Genomic DNA, 17,943 nt, shown 5'->3' with positions numbered 1-17,943 from the left:
GAAAAGGGAGAACATAGCAAAGATAAGTGGGAAAACTGAGGACTGGGAAGCTTTTAAAGAGCAACAGAGGATTACTAAGAAGGAAATACGCAGAGGAAAAATGAGGTATGAAGGTTAACTGGCCAATAATGAGTGGTGGGGGCATGGAATGCGCTGCCTGTGGGATTGGTCGAGTCAGAATCTTTGGTGACCTTTAAGCGGCAATTGGATAGGTACATGGATGGGTGCTTAAGCTAGGACAAATGTTCGGCACAACATCGTGGGCCGAAGGGCCTGTTCTGTGCTGCATTGTTCTATGTTCTACGTTCTATATTCTATGTTCTAATAATATAAAGGAGGATAGTAAAAGCTTTTTTAGGTATGTGCAGGGCAAAGAAAATGGTTCGGACTAAAATTGGGCCCTTGAAGACAGAAACAGGGGAATATATTACTGGGAACAAAGAAATGGCAAAGGAATTAAATAGGTACTTCAGATCTGTGTTCACTGGGGAAGACACAAGCAATCTACCTGAGGTAACAGTGGCTGAAGGACCTGAACTTAAGGGAATTTATATTTGCCAGGATTTGGTGTTGGAGAGACTATTAGGTCTGAAGGTTGATAAGTCTCCGGGGTGTGATAGTCTACATCCCAGGGTACTTAAGGAGGTGGCTCGGGAAATCGTGGATGCGTTGGTGATTATTTTCCAGAGTTCGATAGATTCGGGGTCTGTTCCTGAGGATTGGAGGGTGGCTAATGTTATACCACTTTTTAAGAAAGGTGGGAGAAAGAAAGCAGGAAATTATAGACCAGTTAGTCTGACCTCAGTGGTGGGAAAGATGCTGGAGTCTATTATAAAGGATGAAATTACGGCACATCTGGATAGTAGTAACAGGATAGGACAGAGTCAGCATGGATTTATGAAGGGGAAATCATGCTTGCCTAACCTTCTGGAATTTTTTGAGGATGTAACATTGAAGATGGACGAGGGAGATCCAGTAGATGTAGTGTACCTGGACTTTCAGAAAGCTTTTGATAAAGACCCACACAGGAGGTTAGTGAGTAAAATTAGCGCACATGGTATTGGGGGCAAAGTTCTAGATTGGATTGAAAATTGGTTGGCGGATAGGAAACAAAGGGTAGTGATAAATGGCTCCATTTCAGAATGGCAGGCAGTGACCAGTGGGGTACCGCATGGATCCGTGCTGGGACCGCAGCTTTTTACAATATATGTTAATGATATAGAAGATGGTATCAGCAATAACATGAGCAAATTTGCTGATGATACAAAGCTGGGTGGCAGGGTGAAATGTGATGAGGATGTTAGGAGATTACAGGTTGACCTGGACAAGTTACGTGAGTGGGAAAATGCATGGCAGATGCAGTTTAATGTGGTTAAATGTATGGTTATCCACTGTGGTGGCAAAAACAGGAAGGCAGATTACTACCTCAATGGAATCAATTTAGGTAAAGGGGCAGTACAGAGAGATCTGGGTGTTCTTGTACACCAGTCAATGCAGGTAAGCATGCAGGTACAGCAGGTAGTGAAGAAGGCTAATAGCATGCTGGCCTTCATAACAAGAGGAATTGAGTATAGAAGCAAAAAGGTGCTTCTGCAGCTGTACAGGGCCCTGGTGAGACCACACCTGGAGTACTGCGTGCAGTTCTGGTCTCCAAATTTGAGGAAAGACATTCTGGCTATTGAGGGAGTGCAGCATCGGTTCACGAGGTCAATTCCTGGAATGGCGGGATTACCTAACACTGAAAGACTGAAGCGACTGGGCTTGTATACCCTTGAGTTTAGAAGACTGAGAGGGGTTCTGATTGAGACATATAAGATTATGAAACGATTGGACACTCTGGCAGCAGGAAACATGTTTCCGCTGATGGGTGAATGCCGAACCAGAGGACACAGTTTAAAAATACGGGGTAGACCATTTAGGACTGAGATGAGGAGAGACGTCTTCACCCACAGAGTGGTGGCTGTGTGGAACGCTCTGCCCCACAGGGCAGTGGAGGCCCTGTCTCTGGATTCATTTAAGAAATAGTTGGATAGAGCTCTCAAAGATAGTGGAATCAAGGGTTATAGAGGTAAGGCAGGAAGAGGATACTGATTAGGAATGATCAGCCATGATCATATTGAATGCCGGTGCAAGCTCGAAGGGCTGAAAGGCCTACTCCTGCACCTATTGTCTATTGTCTATTGACTTCGTTGAGGCAATCATCTGACCACACGAAACACCAGCGAGTCCACACTAGGGAGAGACCCTTTACCTGCAATGAGTGTGGAAAAGGATTCACTCAGTCATCCCACCTTCTCATGCATCAGCTCGTTCACACTGATAAGAGATTTTGTTTAATGTTTGGACTGTGGGAAATGCTTTAAAAGTTCCAAGAAGCGAATCCACCGCTACCATGTTCACACTGAGGAGAGAGCATTTGCATGCCCAGACAGCGGACAGTGCTTTAAAAGTTCAGGGGAACTAATGTGGCATTGACGTGTTCACACTGAGGAGAGACCATTCAGATGTTCTCACTGCGGGGGTGCTTTTAAGCGATCAGCTGACTGCATTGTACATCAGCGAATTCACACTAGAGAGAGACCATTCTCCTACATGGAGTGTGGGAAGGGATTCACTCACTCATTCAACCTGCTGAGACACCAGCGTGTTCACAAGTGACTATGTGCTGAATTTTGCTGCTCACCACATAATGGTAACAACCATGTTCATTGTGTCTGTTGATATTGATAACATCCAGTCTGGGTTTACATGTATAGCCTGAGTAAACGTCAAATACATCAGCTCTGTGTCAGTTTGTTAAATGCTCACAACAGTTCACTTTGAAAGGCTCTCCCTCTCCCCGTCACCTCCATCCTCACCTCCAACAAGTGAGAGGAACTCATGGAGCTTCTTTGTCATGACATTGAGACAATCCAATCTTCTGTTTCTGTTGACAGGTGTATTTATTTAGTGTTATGTGTACTTTGTTACGAGTACTGCTCCACTCTCTGGCACCACCTTAGATTCCTGGAGATGTCCAGCATAGAAACAGACTAGCGGTGCAATTTGTCCATGTTAGCTAAATATTTTCCGTTAATCTTGTTCCGTTTGCCAGCATTTGGCTCAAACTCTAATAAAACGTTTCTATTCGTGTATCCATGCAGATGTCTGTTAAATGTTAAAAACCGCATAATACCTGGTTATAGTCCGACAGATTTATTTGGAAAAGCAAGCTTCTGGAGTGCCGCTCCTTCATCAGGTAGCTGGCAGCATAGGATCATAGGACAGAGAATTTATAGTAAAAGATCATAGTGTCATACAATTGATGCATTCTATTGAACAAACCTAGATTGCTGGTAAGTCTTTTATTTTTTAAAATGGGTTGCAGGTTTTGATTGATTGATATGTAATCATATAACTTCTTCAAGTCACATGCTCGAGATAGCTTAAGGTTTTATAAAAAACAAAAGTGACATCTGAGCTCAGGCAATTCGTTAAAGTTGTAAGGTTAGCATTTGAATTTATTCCATATAAATTATTGGGTTAGATTGGTTCTATTCCCAGAGTTGATGTTGTCCTGAAGGCTGGGCAGTTTGCTGCAAATAATTGTCTGTTTACGGCTTGGCTGTTGTTTAAAGATGAAAAGTGGAGGCGTAGGGTACGTCTTTTGCTATATGTTCTGTTTTCTATGATCCTACTCCACTAGCTATCTTACAAAGTAGCAGCATTTTGAAAGCTTGAACTTTCAAATAGACCTGTGGAACTATAACCTGGTGATGTGTGTTTTTTTTAACTTTGTCAACCCCTGTCCAATTCCGGTGCATTCACATCAGGGCTACCATCGACACTTAAATGTTGTAAGTGTGCCAGCTTCCACGACCTCCACTTGGAAGCACTGTCCACACACGCAGCACTCTCCACATGAAAAAGGAAAATGATATATGTATGGAGTGGGCTGCTGGGGAATTGTTGGAGGTTGGCTGAAACACTGAAAAATAATGCATAGAATATAAAGGCAGAAAGTAAATAAAGTTTACAGTCCTTCTTGTTCAGTGCTCAACCATGGCTTGATCAAGACTCCGTCACCCGATGCTGAGACCATCACCAGTATGAAACAGTTGGCCAGCCTCGAGTCCCTTCGCTGCTACCGGAATAATAGTGGCCATTCTCTGTACCTCTTGCCTCCAAACAGACCACCGAAAGCATCAAACCTCTTTGGACCAATTTCACCGATGCTGCTGGCATCAATGCTTCCAGGTCCCACACAAAGACCCAATCTCACCTCTGCCACTGTTGACATAAGTCTGTACTGGACCAAGTTATTCATAAATAGTTAAGTAAAGAATAAAACATTGAAAAGAAGAGAACAGTAATAAGAAGAGGAGATGGAGCAATCAAACCCCTTGCCCTGGAGGCCAACTGTGCGACTGTTATTGAGGTTAATTATTCTGCCTCGTTTCCCTCTGGCACCATCGCAGTCCAGCTCCCCCATCCCACCCCGAGCATGCTAATCCTCCATATCAGACTTCCCTTCCAAGATCACGGCACAATAGGATGCTTCAGTCGGAGCTCATCTGCTCGCCAGTTCATTTTTTCTCCTCTTTGTAGCTTTTGTTCTGCTGCCCCTACCCCAAACTATAGACTACCCTATCCCCTGGGAATGAAGCCGTGGGAGACGTGTGGCATCTGCAGGCTGGGTGGGAGCAGCGCCTGTCGGGGCCATGGAGCAGCAGCAGCTTGTGAGGGCTGGTTCCTGGGCCAAGACCCGGAGCGACAGTGGAATGGACCGGAGCCGGATGGAGGCTGGCCCTTGATGGAAGTGTTCTGAGGCCAGTAGGCATGGACTCACGATGGATGCAGACTAGAACTAAAGCACTCTATAGCCATTTTTATTATTATTCTGGAGTTCCCATGCTAAACTATTTTTGTTTTTACACTGTAACAACACTTAATTTATCTGTTTAGGACATGGCAGAGGAGGAAAATAAATACATTGCATTAATCTTTACAGAAGTGGACAATAGCTTGCAAAAAATGGAAAAGAATGAGGAAATAAAATGAGGAAATGAAATAAGTATAATAATTATTACGAAAGAAAAGTGGAATTTAATGGGAGAAAAACTGATCAATCCCCTTAACAAGGCAGGATGTATAGGAAGCAGCTTCCCCTATAATATGTGCACTGATGGAAATGTTCCCAGAAACCTAATATTGTGACAAAAAAACTGTTACTCAGGTTTGAATATGTGCCAATGTAACAAGTTTAAAGCCATCATCAGACCAATTTGTTCAACGTCTCTCATTATGAAAATATTCGATTCTATCACAAAAGATGGAATGACAAAGCATTTAGAATTACAAAATTGAACTAGCAGAATGAAAAAAAGACATCGTTAAGGGGAAATGATTCATGAAAAACGTATTAGCGTTCTTTGACATAGTAAAAAGCAGGATAAATAAAGGGGAAGCAGTAAACTGCCATAAATGCTGTTGGCTGCGAATCTTATCAGATCGAATGAATCAGTTGGAGAGACTGATAGAAGAAATGAGGAATTTCCAACATTAACAGTATGTGGTGGATGGCAGTTATGGGGGGGGGGGGGGGGGGGGCGGGATGTCTCAGTTACAGTCACATAGATGGTCTCCAGGAAAGGTAAGAGAGGTAAGCAGCTAGTGCAGGAGTATTTTGTGTGTATTCCAATTTCAAACACGTGTGCTGTTTTGGAAAATGTCGGGCGTGATGGATTCTCAGGGTAACATAGCACGAACAGTCACGTTTATAGTATTGAGACTGTCTCTAATGCAACGATGGGTACGTCGGGTTCCAAGAGATCAATTGTGTTCGGGGATTCTCAAGTCCAAGGTACAGACAGACGTTTCTGTGGCGAGCAGCGACAAACTAGAATGGTGTGTTGCTCCCTAGTGCCAGGATCAAGGGTGTCTCAGGGAGGGTGCAGAATGTTCTCATGGGGCAGAGGGGCCAGCAAGAGGTCATTGTCCACATTGGAATCAACGACATAGGAAGGGAAAAGATTGATATTCTGAAGGGAGATTACAGAGAGTTAGGCAGAAATTTTAAAAAGGGGTCCTCGAGAGTAGTAATATCTGGATTACCCCCGGTGCTATGAGCTAGTGAGGGCAGAAATAGAAGGATAGAGCAGATGAATGCATGGTTGGGGAGCTGGTGTATGGGAGAAGGATTCACATTTTTGGATAATTGGAATCTCTTTTTGGGTAGAAGTGACTTGTACAAGAAGGACGGATTGCACCTAAATTGGAAGGGGACTAGTACACTGGCAGGGAACTTTGCTCGAGCTGCTTGGGAGGATTTTAAATAATAAGGTGGGGAGGGGTGGGAGCTAGTGAGATAGTGAGGAAAGAGATCAATCACAGACTGGTACAGTTGAGAACAGAAGCACGTCAAACAGTCAGGGCAGGCCGGGACAAGGTAGGAGTAGTAAATTAAACTTCATTTATTTCAATGCAAGGGGCCTATCAGGGAAGGAAGATGAACTCAGGGCATGGTTAGGCACATGGGACTGGGATATCATAGCAATTACAGAAACATGGCTCAGGGATGGGCAGGACTGGCAGCTTAATGTTCCAGGATACAAATGCTACAGGAAGGATAGAAACGGAGGCAAGAGATGAAGGAAATGGCATTTTTGATAAGGGATAGCATTACAGCTATACCGAGGGAGGATATTCCTGGAAGTACATCCTAGGAAATTATTTGGGTGGAACTGAGAAATTAGAAAGGGATGATAACCTTATTGGGATTGTATTATAGACCCCATAATAGTCAGAGTGAAATTGAGAAACAAACTTGTAAGGAGATCTCAGCTATTGTAAGAATAATAGAAACAAAGGAAAACAAAGATAACTTACAGCCCAGGAACTGGTTCTTCGGCCCTCCAAGCCTGAGCCGATTCAAATGTACTGTCTAAACCTGTTGGTCAATACTTAAGCATCTGTATCTCTCTGCTCCCCACCTACTCATGCATTTGTCCAGACTCATCTTAAATGAATCTACCGTGCCTGCCTCCACCACCTCTGCTGGCAACGCGTTCCAAAGGCCCACTACCCTCTGTGTGAGGTAATTACCGCGTGTATACCCCTTAAACTTCCCACCTCTCACCTTGAAAGCGTGGCCTGTCGTTATTGAATCCTTCACCCTGGTAAAAAAACTTGTCTCTATCCACCCTGTCTCTTCCCTTCAAGATTTTGTAAACCTCAATCAGGTCCACCCTCAATCTTTTTTCTAATGATAATAAACCTAACCTACTCAGCCTTTATTCATAGCTAGCACCTTCCATACCAGGTAACATCCTCGTAAACCTTCTCTGCACCCTCTCCAAAAGATCCACATCCTTAAGGCAATGTGGCACCCAGAACTGTACACAGTATTCTAAATGCGTCTGAACCAATGTCTTGTACAATTTTAACATGACATGCCAGCTCTTATACTCAATGCCCCGTTCAATGAAGGCAAGCATACTTTTTGCCCTCTTGACCACTCTATACACCTGTGCAGCAACCTTCAGGGAAAATGAACCTGCACTCCCAGATGTCTCTGCCCATTGACTTTTCCCAAGGCTCTTCTGTTCATTGTATAATTCGCTCTCGAATTAGTCTTCCCTAAGTGCATCACCTCACAGTTTTCTAGATTGAAAATCATCTGCCTCCTTTGCACCCAATTCTCCAGTCTATCTATATTCTCGTGTATTCTCTGACAGTCCCTTAAGCATTCTGCTACTCTACAAATCTACGTGTCATCTGCAAACGTGCTGATCATACCAACAGTGCCCACGTCTAGATTATTTATGTATATGACAAACAACAGTGGCCCCAACACTGACCACTGTGGAACACCACTGGTCACCTTTCTCTATTATGAGAAACACCCTTCAACTACTGCTGTCTGTCTCCGGTTGCTCAACAGGTTCTTTATCCACCTAGCTAGAACACCCTGCACACCGTGTGACTTCACTTTCTCCATTCGTCCATGGGAAACCTTATCAAACGCCTTACTAAAGTCCATGTATATGACATCAACAGCCCTTCCTTCATCTATCAACTTGGTCGCTTCCTCGAACAACTCTATTAAGTTAGCACGGCACGATATCCCCTGCACAAAACCATGTTGCCTATTACGGATAAGCCCATTCCTTTCTAAATATAAATACATCCTATCCCTCAGTAACTTCTCCAGCAACTTTCCTACCACTGATGTCAGGTTCACTGGTCTGCAGTTCCCTGGAATATCCCTACTACGCTTATTGCACAGGGGAAACATAAGCAATGCTCCAATTCTCCAGCACCTCAGCTGTATTTAAGGATGCCACAAAGATATTTGTCAGGGCCCCAGCTCTCACCTCCCTCGGCAACCTGGAATAGATCCCATCCGGTCCTGGGGATTTATCCACCTTAATAACCTTTAGCCTACCCAACACATCTTTCCTACTTACGTCAACGTGATCCAGACTAAACAAACATCTATCTGCAATCTCAACATTCATCATGTTCCTCTCCTCAGTGAACAACGACGTAAAATAATCATTCAGACTCCCATCCATTTTCTCAGGTTCGACACACAGCCTTCCTTCGTTATCCTTTTGAAGTTTGAAGGGATTTGGGTCTGGTGCTGGCAGGTGAGGCTAGATTGGGTTGCGATATCTGGTTGGCATGGACGGGTTGTACTGAAGGGTCTGTTTCCATTCTGGACATCTCTATGACTCCATGACTCTAAACGAAATAAACTTCGATTTTTAGATTGTGCTTAATAAGAAATAAGACATTATTCTCCTGAAGACGATCTGAGCCTATATAGTTGGATGGATTATTTTTGCATGGATAGCTGACTGGCTGAGCAAAAGAAAATGGCCAGCTGGGATGCGGAGGTCTTTTTCTGAATTGCAACATGTAACTGGTGGTGTGGCAAAACTATGAGTGCTAGGCAATAATTATACACAATAGACACAACTTGGATTATGAAAGTGGATATACTCTTGTGAAATTTTTGCAAGACGCAATTAAAAAAAAGTTTGTTGTGAGAATATTATGAAGACAGCTCAAAAGCACATTGACAGGTTAAGCCAAAAATAAACTTGACACCGCAATTTAATGTGGAGAAATGGAAAATTATGGTTTGTGTCACTTTGGGAGGAAGTCTAGTGGAAGCAAATGTTAATTAAAGTGAGAAAGATGACAGAAACCCGCAGTAAAGATGAATTTGTGAGTCGTCACCCATTAAAAACACACACGAAAAAACCTCACCTTTGATTGCAGCGGATATCATGGAAGGCAAATTAAATAGTGCTCTATATTTTAAAGGAAATGGGCTATAAAATTAAATAGGCTTTACTAAATGTATAGAAGACTCCAATTAAGCCAAATAAGGAATACTGTAAATAATGTTGAGCCTTTTGTATTTGGGAATATATATTGGCTTTGAAGGCAGTCCAGAAAATGTTCACTCGCTGAATAGCAAATATAAAGCATCCAAACATTGAGGAGAGTTTGGCCTTTATTCTTTGTAATTGGTAGATTGAGAGGAGTTGAAATAGAACATAGAACATAGAACAGCACAGCACAAAACAGGCCCTTCAGCCCACGATATTGTGCCGACCACTGATCCTCATGTATGCACCCTCAAATTTCTGTGACCATATGCATGTCCAGTAGTCTCTTAAATGTCCCCAATGATCTTGCTTCCACAACTGCTGCTGGCAACGCATTCCATGCTCTCACAACTCTCTTTGTAATGAACCTGCCTCTGACATCCCCTCTATACTTTCCTCCAACCAGCTTAAAACTATGATCCCTCGTGTTAATAATTTCTGCCATGGGAAATATTTTCTGGCTATCGACTCTATCCATGCCTCTCAGTGAAATATATACGATCATCGAAGGACTTGATTTAATATATGCAGAAAGGTTTTTGTTTCCCACGTGAGATTTCCGAGAGTCCGATACAATAATCTGAAAATAATTGTTCTAATCTGTGCAACAAAAATGAGGTGGGTATTCACTATGTCCGAAGGTGGTGAATATGTTGAGTTGTTTTCTGCAGAGGGCTGAAGTAGTTGATTTTTTGCTTATATTGAGAACATGGTTCACATCAGTACTGGAATCACGTGTTCTGGTGGTGGTAGCTTCACAATGCAGTTGAGAATGATCAGGTTCGATGCAATCTCATTGAATAGCGGATCAAACTCAATGAAGGGAATGGTCGACATCTGCTCACATGTATTGTGTCCCAATGATTGTCTTAAATCAATGGTAGAATGAACGGGAAGAACTAACATCATGTGATTATGTTCTGAAATAATGTACCCGAGAATTCAGTGAAACCATATGCAAACACAAAACAACTAATGAGTAAACAAAATAAAACATGAATGACGAGGAGACAGAAAAGTAGAATTATCTGAGATATTTTTTAAATGAGTGGGCATCGACAAGACATGGTTAAAAAAATGTTGAATTTTTTATAAATACAAGAATTATCATACACATTTACTGCATATAAAATGGGCAGTTACTGAGAATAGAAGACCTGCATTTAATTGTTGGAACAGTGAAGAGCATGAATGAGACCTGGTGGCAGGTGTCAAAATGTGCATTTCCAATCCTATGAATGCCATTCCAAATACTTTTAGTTACTTATTGCATTGAGACTTACAGTTTTGTTTGTGTGGTGGGACTAATTTATTCTTGGCGGTTCAGTCAAATAAAAACGCTTACGTAATTTGTTTGTTCAAAATGAAGGAAATCACTTCGTGCATTTCCGTGGAGATTCTAAAGGATATATAATGAATGACCGTTAACCATCTATTAGAATTCACTTCCGCTTGTTTTATCACAATCAATTAGATTGGATTCATTCAGAACATGCTTCAAACAATTCTACGGGTAGAGAAAATTTACTATGTGCTCCTCGCTATATTTGCTATTCCTGGTAAGTGTCTTTAATCAATAAATTAACATAAATCTTTGTAGTTCACTGCTGTATTGTAAATGGTAATATTACATGCCATCGATTGGTCACAGCTATGCATATTTCCAATCAATAATATGTCTGCACTACTGAATTTGACGTGTTGTCGATGCAAAGTTAATCTTTTGTCTCTATTGCTTCGACCAAACAGGAAATTTGTGCCACAAGGTAAATTTCTCTTTTGCTGAATAAGACATTAAAACAGGAAAATTTATCATTGGACATAATACTTGGTACATCTCGTAGTCTGGAATTATGTAAGTGCGGTCACAGAAGCTGATGACAGAATTACAGTGATCATAAATTATGGGGAGTAATTAACATCCTCGAAACGCATTTAGTATGTGCTGAGCCACATGACACCACGAACCATATATTTTGTGAAACACCCCTCGTTGTAAAATCATATTCGAACTGGAACATCATCTGACCCTGATTCTAAGTAAATTGATTGGCACACATTTTGTGACTTACCAAATTTTCCAAAAACAATCATTTGAATTACTTGGTCACGAGTGCACATTGCTTAAAAGTATTACACTTCTGAATTATGGAAGAATTTCTCACAAATGTGATCTTTTACCACACACGTTAATTATAAAATAGAACAGGAATTGAAGATAGGCCAAACCGGATGACTTTCCTCTTCCCATTCTATCAGAGAACTCTCCATTCCAGATCGTTTAAATCTATTCCTATTTTCTCCAGTTCTTGTCCTCCACATGTACCTATGTCATTTTCTATTAAATGATCTTTCTAAGCAACGATTCCCAGTAATAATTCCGCATTCTGACTGTTCTTAGACTATTATTCCTTAAATTATTTCGTGAATTTATTGAGGATTGCTTCGTACTGATGACACTTAGAATTGAACGGCATCACAAGTGGAGATACTTCCAGAATGTTTTCAATTTCGAACTCCTTTATAATGTAGACATCATTGTTTGACACACCTTCTGCCTACTCGCATCCACAACAAAGATGTTACATTATTTACCAATAATGATAGTCCACAACTTATAATTCTATTTTTAAAAATTGATTGTCCGTCTGTTCAAAACACTGAATTTTCTCCCCTCATTTACATAGATCATGCCAAGTGTTTTGTAGACATACTTCTGTACAACTTCAAAGGACTACTCTTCCCAAAAGATAATTTTGCGGAAATAAGAAAGCCGTGATCTTATTTGCATCGTCTATTTCCAAATTCTTTTTAAAGTAATACTTTCTTACACATTTTTCGGAGGCAAATGAGAGTCTTGTACCTGAGCCCAAGACTGTTGCGTGTCTGCTAATCCTTGGTGTTGGTGGGATGAAACCAGTTAAAAACGCTTAAATGTGTCAGTCAATCCTGACCGACACAGGTCCAGTGCTAAAATCCAAACAAATGGTCTTAAATGTGCTAATCTTTTTTTCCTATTGTTCATCTTACAGTGAATATCATGACAGTTGTGATTCTTTCCCAGAGAAAGTGTGGACTCTCCACTTGTACCACATACTATCTGACGGCTATGGCAACATCTGATCTACTGATCATTGTTACTGAAGTCATATTCGGCCGTGTCAATTATCATTATTTCCCAGTAAATTTTCTGAACATCACACCTGTGTGCACGGGTATCTATGTCCTGCTTCGAGCAGCTTTAGACTGTTCTGTTTGGTTTACCACTGCTTTCACTTTTGATCGATTTGTTTTCATTTGTTGTTCAAGACTGAAGACTAAATATTACACCAAGAAAACTGCAGCTACGATTCTCGCAACAACTGTAATTCTGTTCTACCTGAAAAACATTCCAATCCACTTTAGATTTAAACCTGCCATGATAATCAAAAATATACCATGGTTCTGCTCGAATAAGTTGAGTTACAATACTGACCCGAGATGGATTGGATTTAGGATGTTCGAAAAGGTTTTAACACCAATGATACCATTCTTTTTGATTCTGTTACTCAACTCTCTTACAGTCAGATTCATTTTCCTGGCCAGTCGAGCCCGTAAGGCACTGAAGTGTCAGAAGAAAGGAAGCGATCTCAGAGACACAGAAATGGAGAGCAGAAGAAATTCTGTGATTTTGTTGTTCACAATATCAGGCAGTTTCACTCTTCTATGGTTGGTTTATGTTCTGTATATTTTTGGTGTCTTTCGCGCCATTGATCCATTCGGTATACGTATTCATGTTGCATACATGCTGCGGAACTTAAGTTGCTGTACAGACACATTTCTTTACGTGGCGACACAGTCCAAGTTCAGAAAACAGGTGAAGAGTCTCCTAATGTATCCAATTGCATCAGTTGTTGAACTATTCACAAAGCTTTAAAGCCCAACATGTGAAGACTTGGATTTCTTTTTCTGTTCTCAAGTCAAAACGGTAGAATTCGCTAGAATGGGTGGAATCAATCCTCTGCTGAAACAGTAGTTTTATTTTAAGTTTTTCAGTACCATTTGCTAGGATCTTAAACCAGGGTTTGGAACTGCAATTCATCTCTCCCTGTTACTCTTTCTCTCAGAATTTTCTCTTTTTTTTCTTTTGAACTGGATAATTGCATGTGAGATTATTTATTTTACTGACTACACCTTTGACAAGTGTACGTTTATGAGGTGTTACTAAATTGGAATAGTCACTGTTTAGTGGTGAAGTAATCTATTATTCTGTTAGGTTTTCCAATTGAGTTAAGTAATCCATTTTGTTACGTCGTGTTTATATTTTAACTACTGTGTATGAATAGAATGTCTTTTGTTTCAAGACTGGTAGATTAACCAATCTGATTGGTTCCGGAATGCAAAGCCTGACAAAGCCTTTATTACAAGACAACATTAGGTTCTAAATTTAATATATTCTAATGAGATCTGCTTTGATCCATAACAAGCTTGGACTCGTCCGGGATTAAAATATTCATAATTCCCGATTGTATTTAGGATTATTGGATGTTAAAACAGTGAGTGGCGAGTTGTTGCTTTTTCTTTTTCATTTTGATGTTGCATTCCATTGTTTAAAACAGAGTGTGGTTTGTATAATAATGGCTCGTTCAGTCACAAAGACGTTTCTGCGAGTGGGAAAAATCTTCTCTTCAGGAGTTTTACAGGCAGTGAACTGGGCAAAACTTTTGGAATTGACAAAAAAGAACTGGAGTTGTAGTTGCTTGCGTTTGTGAGAAAAAGCGAAAATATTTGTGGTAATTAGAAGGCATTTAAAATGAATATTAATTGGAATCTTGGTAGAGCTAAAATGCAAATGAAAATGTAGCAGCTGGAGTTGGCAGCAAAAAAAAAACACTCAACAAAGAGAAAAGGAAATGAAACAATTTTAATTCCGATTAAAAGCAGAGAAAGAAAATGAATCGAAAGCTCCAGCAGTAGAATAGGAGAAGATACAAGAACAATTGGAGAAAACGAGAGTTTTGGGCATTCAGATCTTGGAACTCCAAATTCAATGTTTACTTGAAGTAACGGAAGCTGAGGGTGAAAACTGGGATTAGCGACGAGGACAGTGATGAAGAAAAATCCCATCGCAACCAAAACTGCTGAAGTATGACCAAACGCTGCCTAATTTGTACAAGAAAAATTTCATTTCTTTTGAGAAAGAGGCGAAAGATATGAAATGACCAGTGACTATGTTACTCCTTTTTGATCCAAACAAGGTTGATACCCGGGGAGTTGAATGAGATGAAATATGCTACCTCAAGTGTATATGAGCTAATTCCAGCAGCAAAATATACAGTGTCCTACTCGGGAAGTGCAAACAGACGACCTATTCTTGTGAAATAGAACAGGACAGGTGATTGCGTTGGCAGTGGGGACGCTCTTTGGGACCAGTGACCCCAGTTTTATTAACTTTAAGGTAGATACAAAGATGGAAAAAACTGCTCCACAGGTTCAAATTCTAAATTGGAGCAAGGCGAATATTCATGGAATTCGACATGAGCTCGGAGGGTTTGATTGGAGTAGCTGGTCTGCAGGCAAAGTGACCTCTGGCAAGTGGGAGACTTTTGAATGTGAGGTAGCTGGAGGCCAGGGTCTCTATGTTGCTGTGAGGGTGAAGTACAAGGTTAGCAGTGAAAGGGAAACTTGGATAACATATCGTGACTTTGATCTAAAAAGAAAAACAATGAGGATGTATGTCTCAGAGAAAGGCAGCTGGAATCAAGTGAATCCCTTGAGATGTATTGGGGATATTATTGTTTACTGAAGGAAATCAGAGGACGAAAAGGGGGCACGAGATTGCCTTGGGTGGGAAGAATAGTGTGAATCCAAGAATGTTTCTAAGGATATTAAAGAGAAAAAAAACTAGAGAGTGAATATTCCCCCTCAAAGGCAAAAGTGGACATGCATGTGTTGAACCGCAAAACAAGGGTGAGGTCCATAATGAATACTTCTCCTCTGCGTTTACTGTGGAGAAAGACATGACGACTTGGGAACTTGGGGAAGCCTGTGGTCAATTCTTAGCGACAGTCTATATTATTGTATTGAAAGTGGATAAATCTCCTGACCTTGGTCAGATATATTCAAGAACATTGCAAGAGGCTAGGGAAGAAATTGTGGTGATCCTGGCTAATAATTTTGCATCAATGGTTAGCCACAGGTGACTACCTGGAATACTGGAGGAAAGCGAATGTTGTTCCTTTACTCAAGAAGAACTGCAAAGAAAACCATGGGAACTATAGACCAGTTATCCTAATATCTGTGATGCTACTTGATAATATTCTGAGTGATAAGGTATACATGCATTTGGAAAGACAGGTTTGATTAGGAGCAGTCAGTGCGACTTTGTGCTTGGGACATCATGCCTCAGATATTTGTTAGAGATCTTTGATGAAGTGACCAGGTAGGTTGATGTGGCCAGGGCTGTCGACGTTTCGATATGGATTCCAGTAAGGTCTTTGATAAGATTCCACAGAGAAGGCTGTTCTGAATGTTAGATCTCTGGAATCTAGTGCAGCTGGCAAATTGGATACACAATTGGCTTAATGGTAGGAAGCAAAGGTTAGCGTCATGATGCTTGTCGGACTGGAGGCCCGTGACTTCTGGAGTGCCTCAGGAATCGGGGCTAGACCCATTGCTGTTTGTTATCTATATTAATAATTTGAAAGAACACGCACGAGATGTACTAGTACGTCTTCGGATGACACTGAAATAGATGGTATCATGGATAGTGAGGAACATAATTAAAAATTGCAGCAAGGCATTGATCAGCCCGGAAGTGGACTGAGAAACAGTTAATTGACTTTAATATAGGTAAGTGTAAGGTCTTGCATTTTGGAAACTGAAATTAATGTTGGAGAATTGTGGTGAATGGATGGACCTAAACGATTGCAGTGGAACAGAGGGACCTTGGAGTTCAGATGCATAGTTGACTAAACGTGGAGTCACAGGTAGACAGGACAGCGAAGAATGCTTTTGTCACATCAGTTAAGCATTGAGCATCGAATGGAGAGAATGCAGAGAGACATAGATAGGATGCAGAGCTGGGATGTGAGGTGGCAAATGGAGTTTAATGTGGACAAGCATGAGATGATACACTTTGGACAGAGTAATCGGAATGCAAAGTACTGGGCTAATGGTAATTTCTTGGGAGTGCAGATGAGCAGAGAGATCTCGGTGTCCATGTACACAGATCCCTGAACGTTGCCACCCATATTGACAGGGTTGTTAAGAAGGCATACAGTGTTTTGGCCTTTATTAATAGAGGGATTGAGTTCCAGAACCAGGAGGTTATGCTGCAGCTGTACAAAGCTCTGGTACGGCCACACTTGGAGTATTGTGTACAGTTCTGGTCACCACATTATAAGAAGGATGTGGAAGCTTTGGAAAGGGTACATGGAGTAGTGTAGGTGGGATGGGCTTCAGATTAGTATGACAGGGCGGCGCAACATCGAGGGTCGAAGGGCCTGTACTGCGCTGTAATGTTCTATGTTCTATATGTTCTATGTTCTAATCTAGAACTTTTGTCTTCAGAGCATCGGAGTCTGAGTAACGGCCTTGAAGAAGTATATCAGATCATGAGAGGCATGGATAAGGGGAATGCACTTAGTCTTTTTTCCCAGGGATGGGAAATCGAGGACTAGAAGGCATTGGTTTAGTATTTGAGGGGAAATAATAAAAGGGAACCTGAAGACGGATTTTTTACAAAGAGAGTGTTACACATATGAAATGAGCTGCTAGCAGAAGTGGTTGAAGTGGGTAAATGAACAAAATTTAAAGGGCATTTGGAAGATTACATGGATAAGAAAGATTTAGAAAAATATGGGCCAAGTGCATGGAATTGCTGTTAGCAGTGGTGGGCATTTCTTTCAACATGGACCAGTTTGTACCAAAGTGCTGTCGGACTCTATGACTCTTTATGCCTCTAAGTCTAGAGACAATGTTTCAAGAATCTGAGAAAGACAGGCCAAACACACATAGAATTTGATAGGTAAAACCAAATAAGTTCGATGGGTGGAAAACGATTAATTTGTAGGATTTCAATCATACACTTCCTGAAGTATTCAGTGTTAGTGTGGAGAAGCAGAGAGTTAAGATTGCAAAACAAACGGCAGAAGTATCTGATGATCATGATTTGATTCATAAAACAAACGTCAGACGTCAGTTGCATTCTGTGAAGTTTATAAATTGGGGATAGAGAAGTTCTCAAGCGTTAAGGGAGAAGAAAATCTCTTTGAAAATAGGAAAGGTTGTTTCTCACAGGGGAAAAAGGATTCAAAAAACCCGAAAAGTACGCAGAAATATGCTTAGGTGTTTTTGCTAAAATGAAGTAGGCCACATAAATTCGCAGTTTTGATTGTCGAGGAAAACAAAATAATGCAAGATGGATGTAATGAAAATAGGACAAACCAGTGAGTTTTGTTATATTAGGATAGGAAAGCATAGTGGAAGGTAAAAAGAAAAAAAACTGCAAAGGAATGTACAAGGTGGTCAGCCGTTACTTGAGAGGAAAGTGCCAGATCTCTTTAAGTAATTTAGTGTACGG

The 17,943-nt window shown here is 41.0% G+C and overlaps 1 protein-coding gene across 1 annotated transcript; it reads left to right on the top strand.

Annotated features, from left to right (window-relative positions):
- Positions 1–2,689: 2,689 nt before the first annotated feature.
- Positions 2,690–13,296, top strand: LOC148143463 (uncharacterized). The gene is made up of 2 exons (XM_087975201.1): positions 2,690–2,750; positions 12,413–13,296. Exons 1-2 carry the CDS (start codon positions 2,690–2,692, stop codon positions 13,294–13,296), a joined length of 945 nt encoding a protein of 314 aa, XP_087831327.1.
- Positions 13,297–17,943: the final 4,647 nt, after the last annotated feature.

Source organism: Chiloscyllium plagiosum, unplaced genomic scaffold, assembly GCF_037043375.1.
Source record: "Chiloscyllium plagiosum isolate Xiang-an unplaced genomic scaffold, Cpla_swu_hap1 HiC_scaffold_27, whole genome shotgun sequence".
Taxonomy (NCBI): Eukaryota; Metazoa; Chordata; class Chondrichthyes; order Orectolobiformes; family Hemiscylliidae; genus Chiloscyllium; species Chiloscyllium plagiosum.
Note: the sequence above shows the minus strand (reverse complement) of the source record. Positions and strands in the feature narration are given on the sequence as shown.

Excerpts from the sequence above, each read along its gene's own strand:
- LOC148143463 (XM_087975201.1), top strand. The coding sequence starts at position 2,690 with ATGGTAACAACCATGTTCATTGTGTCTGTTGATATTGATAACATCCAG. Across the intron at positions 2,751-12,412 it reads CATCCAGTCTGGGTTTACAT|TGAATATCATGACAGTTGTG; the intron begins GTATAGCCTGAG and ends TTCATCTTACAG.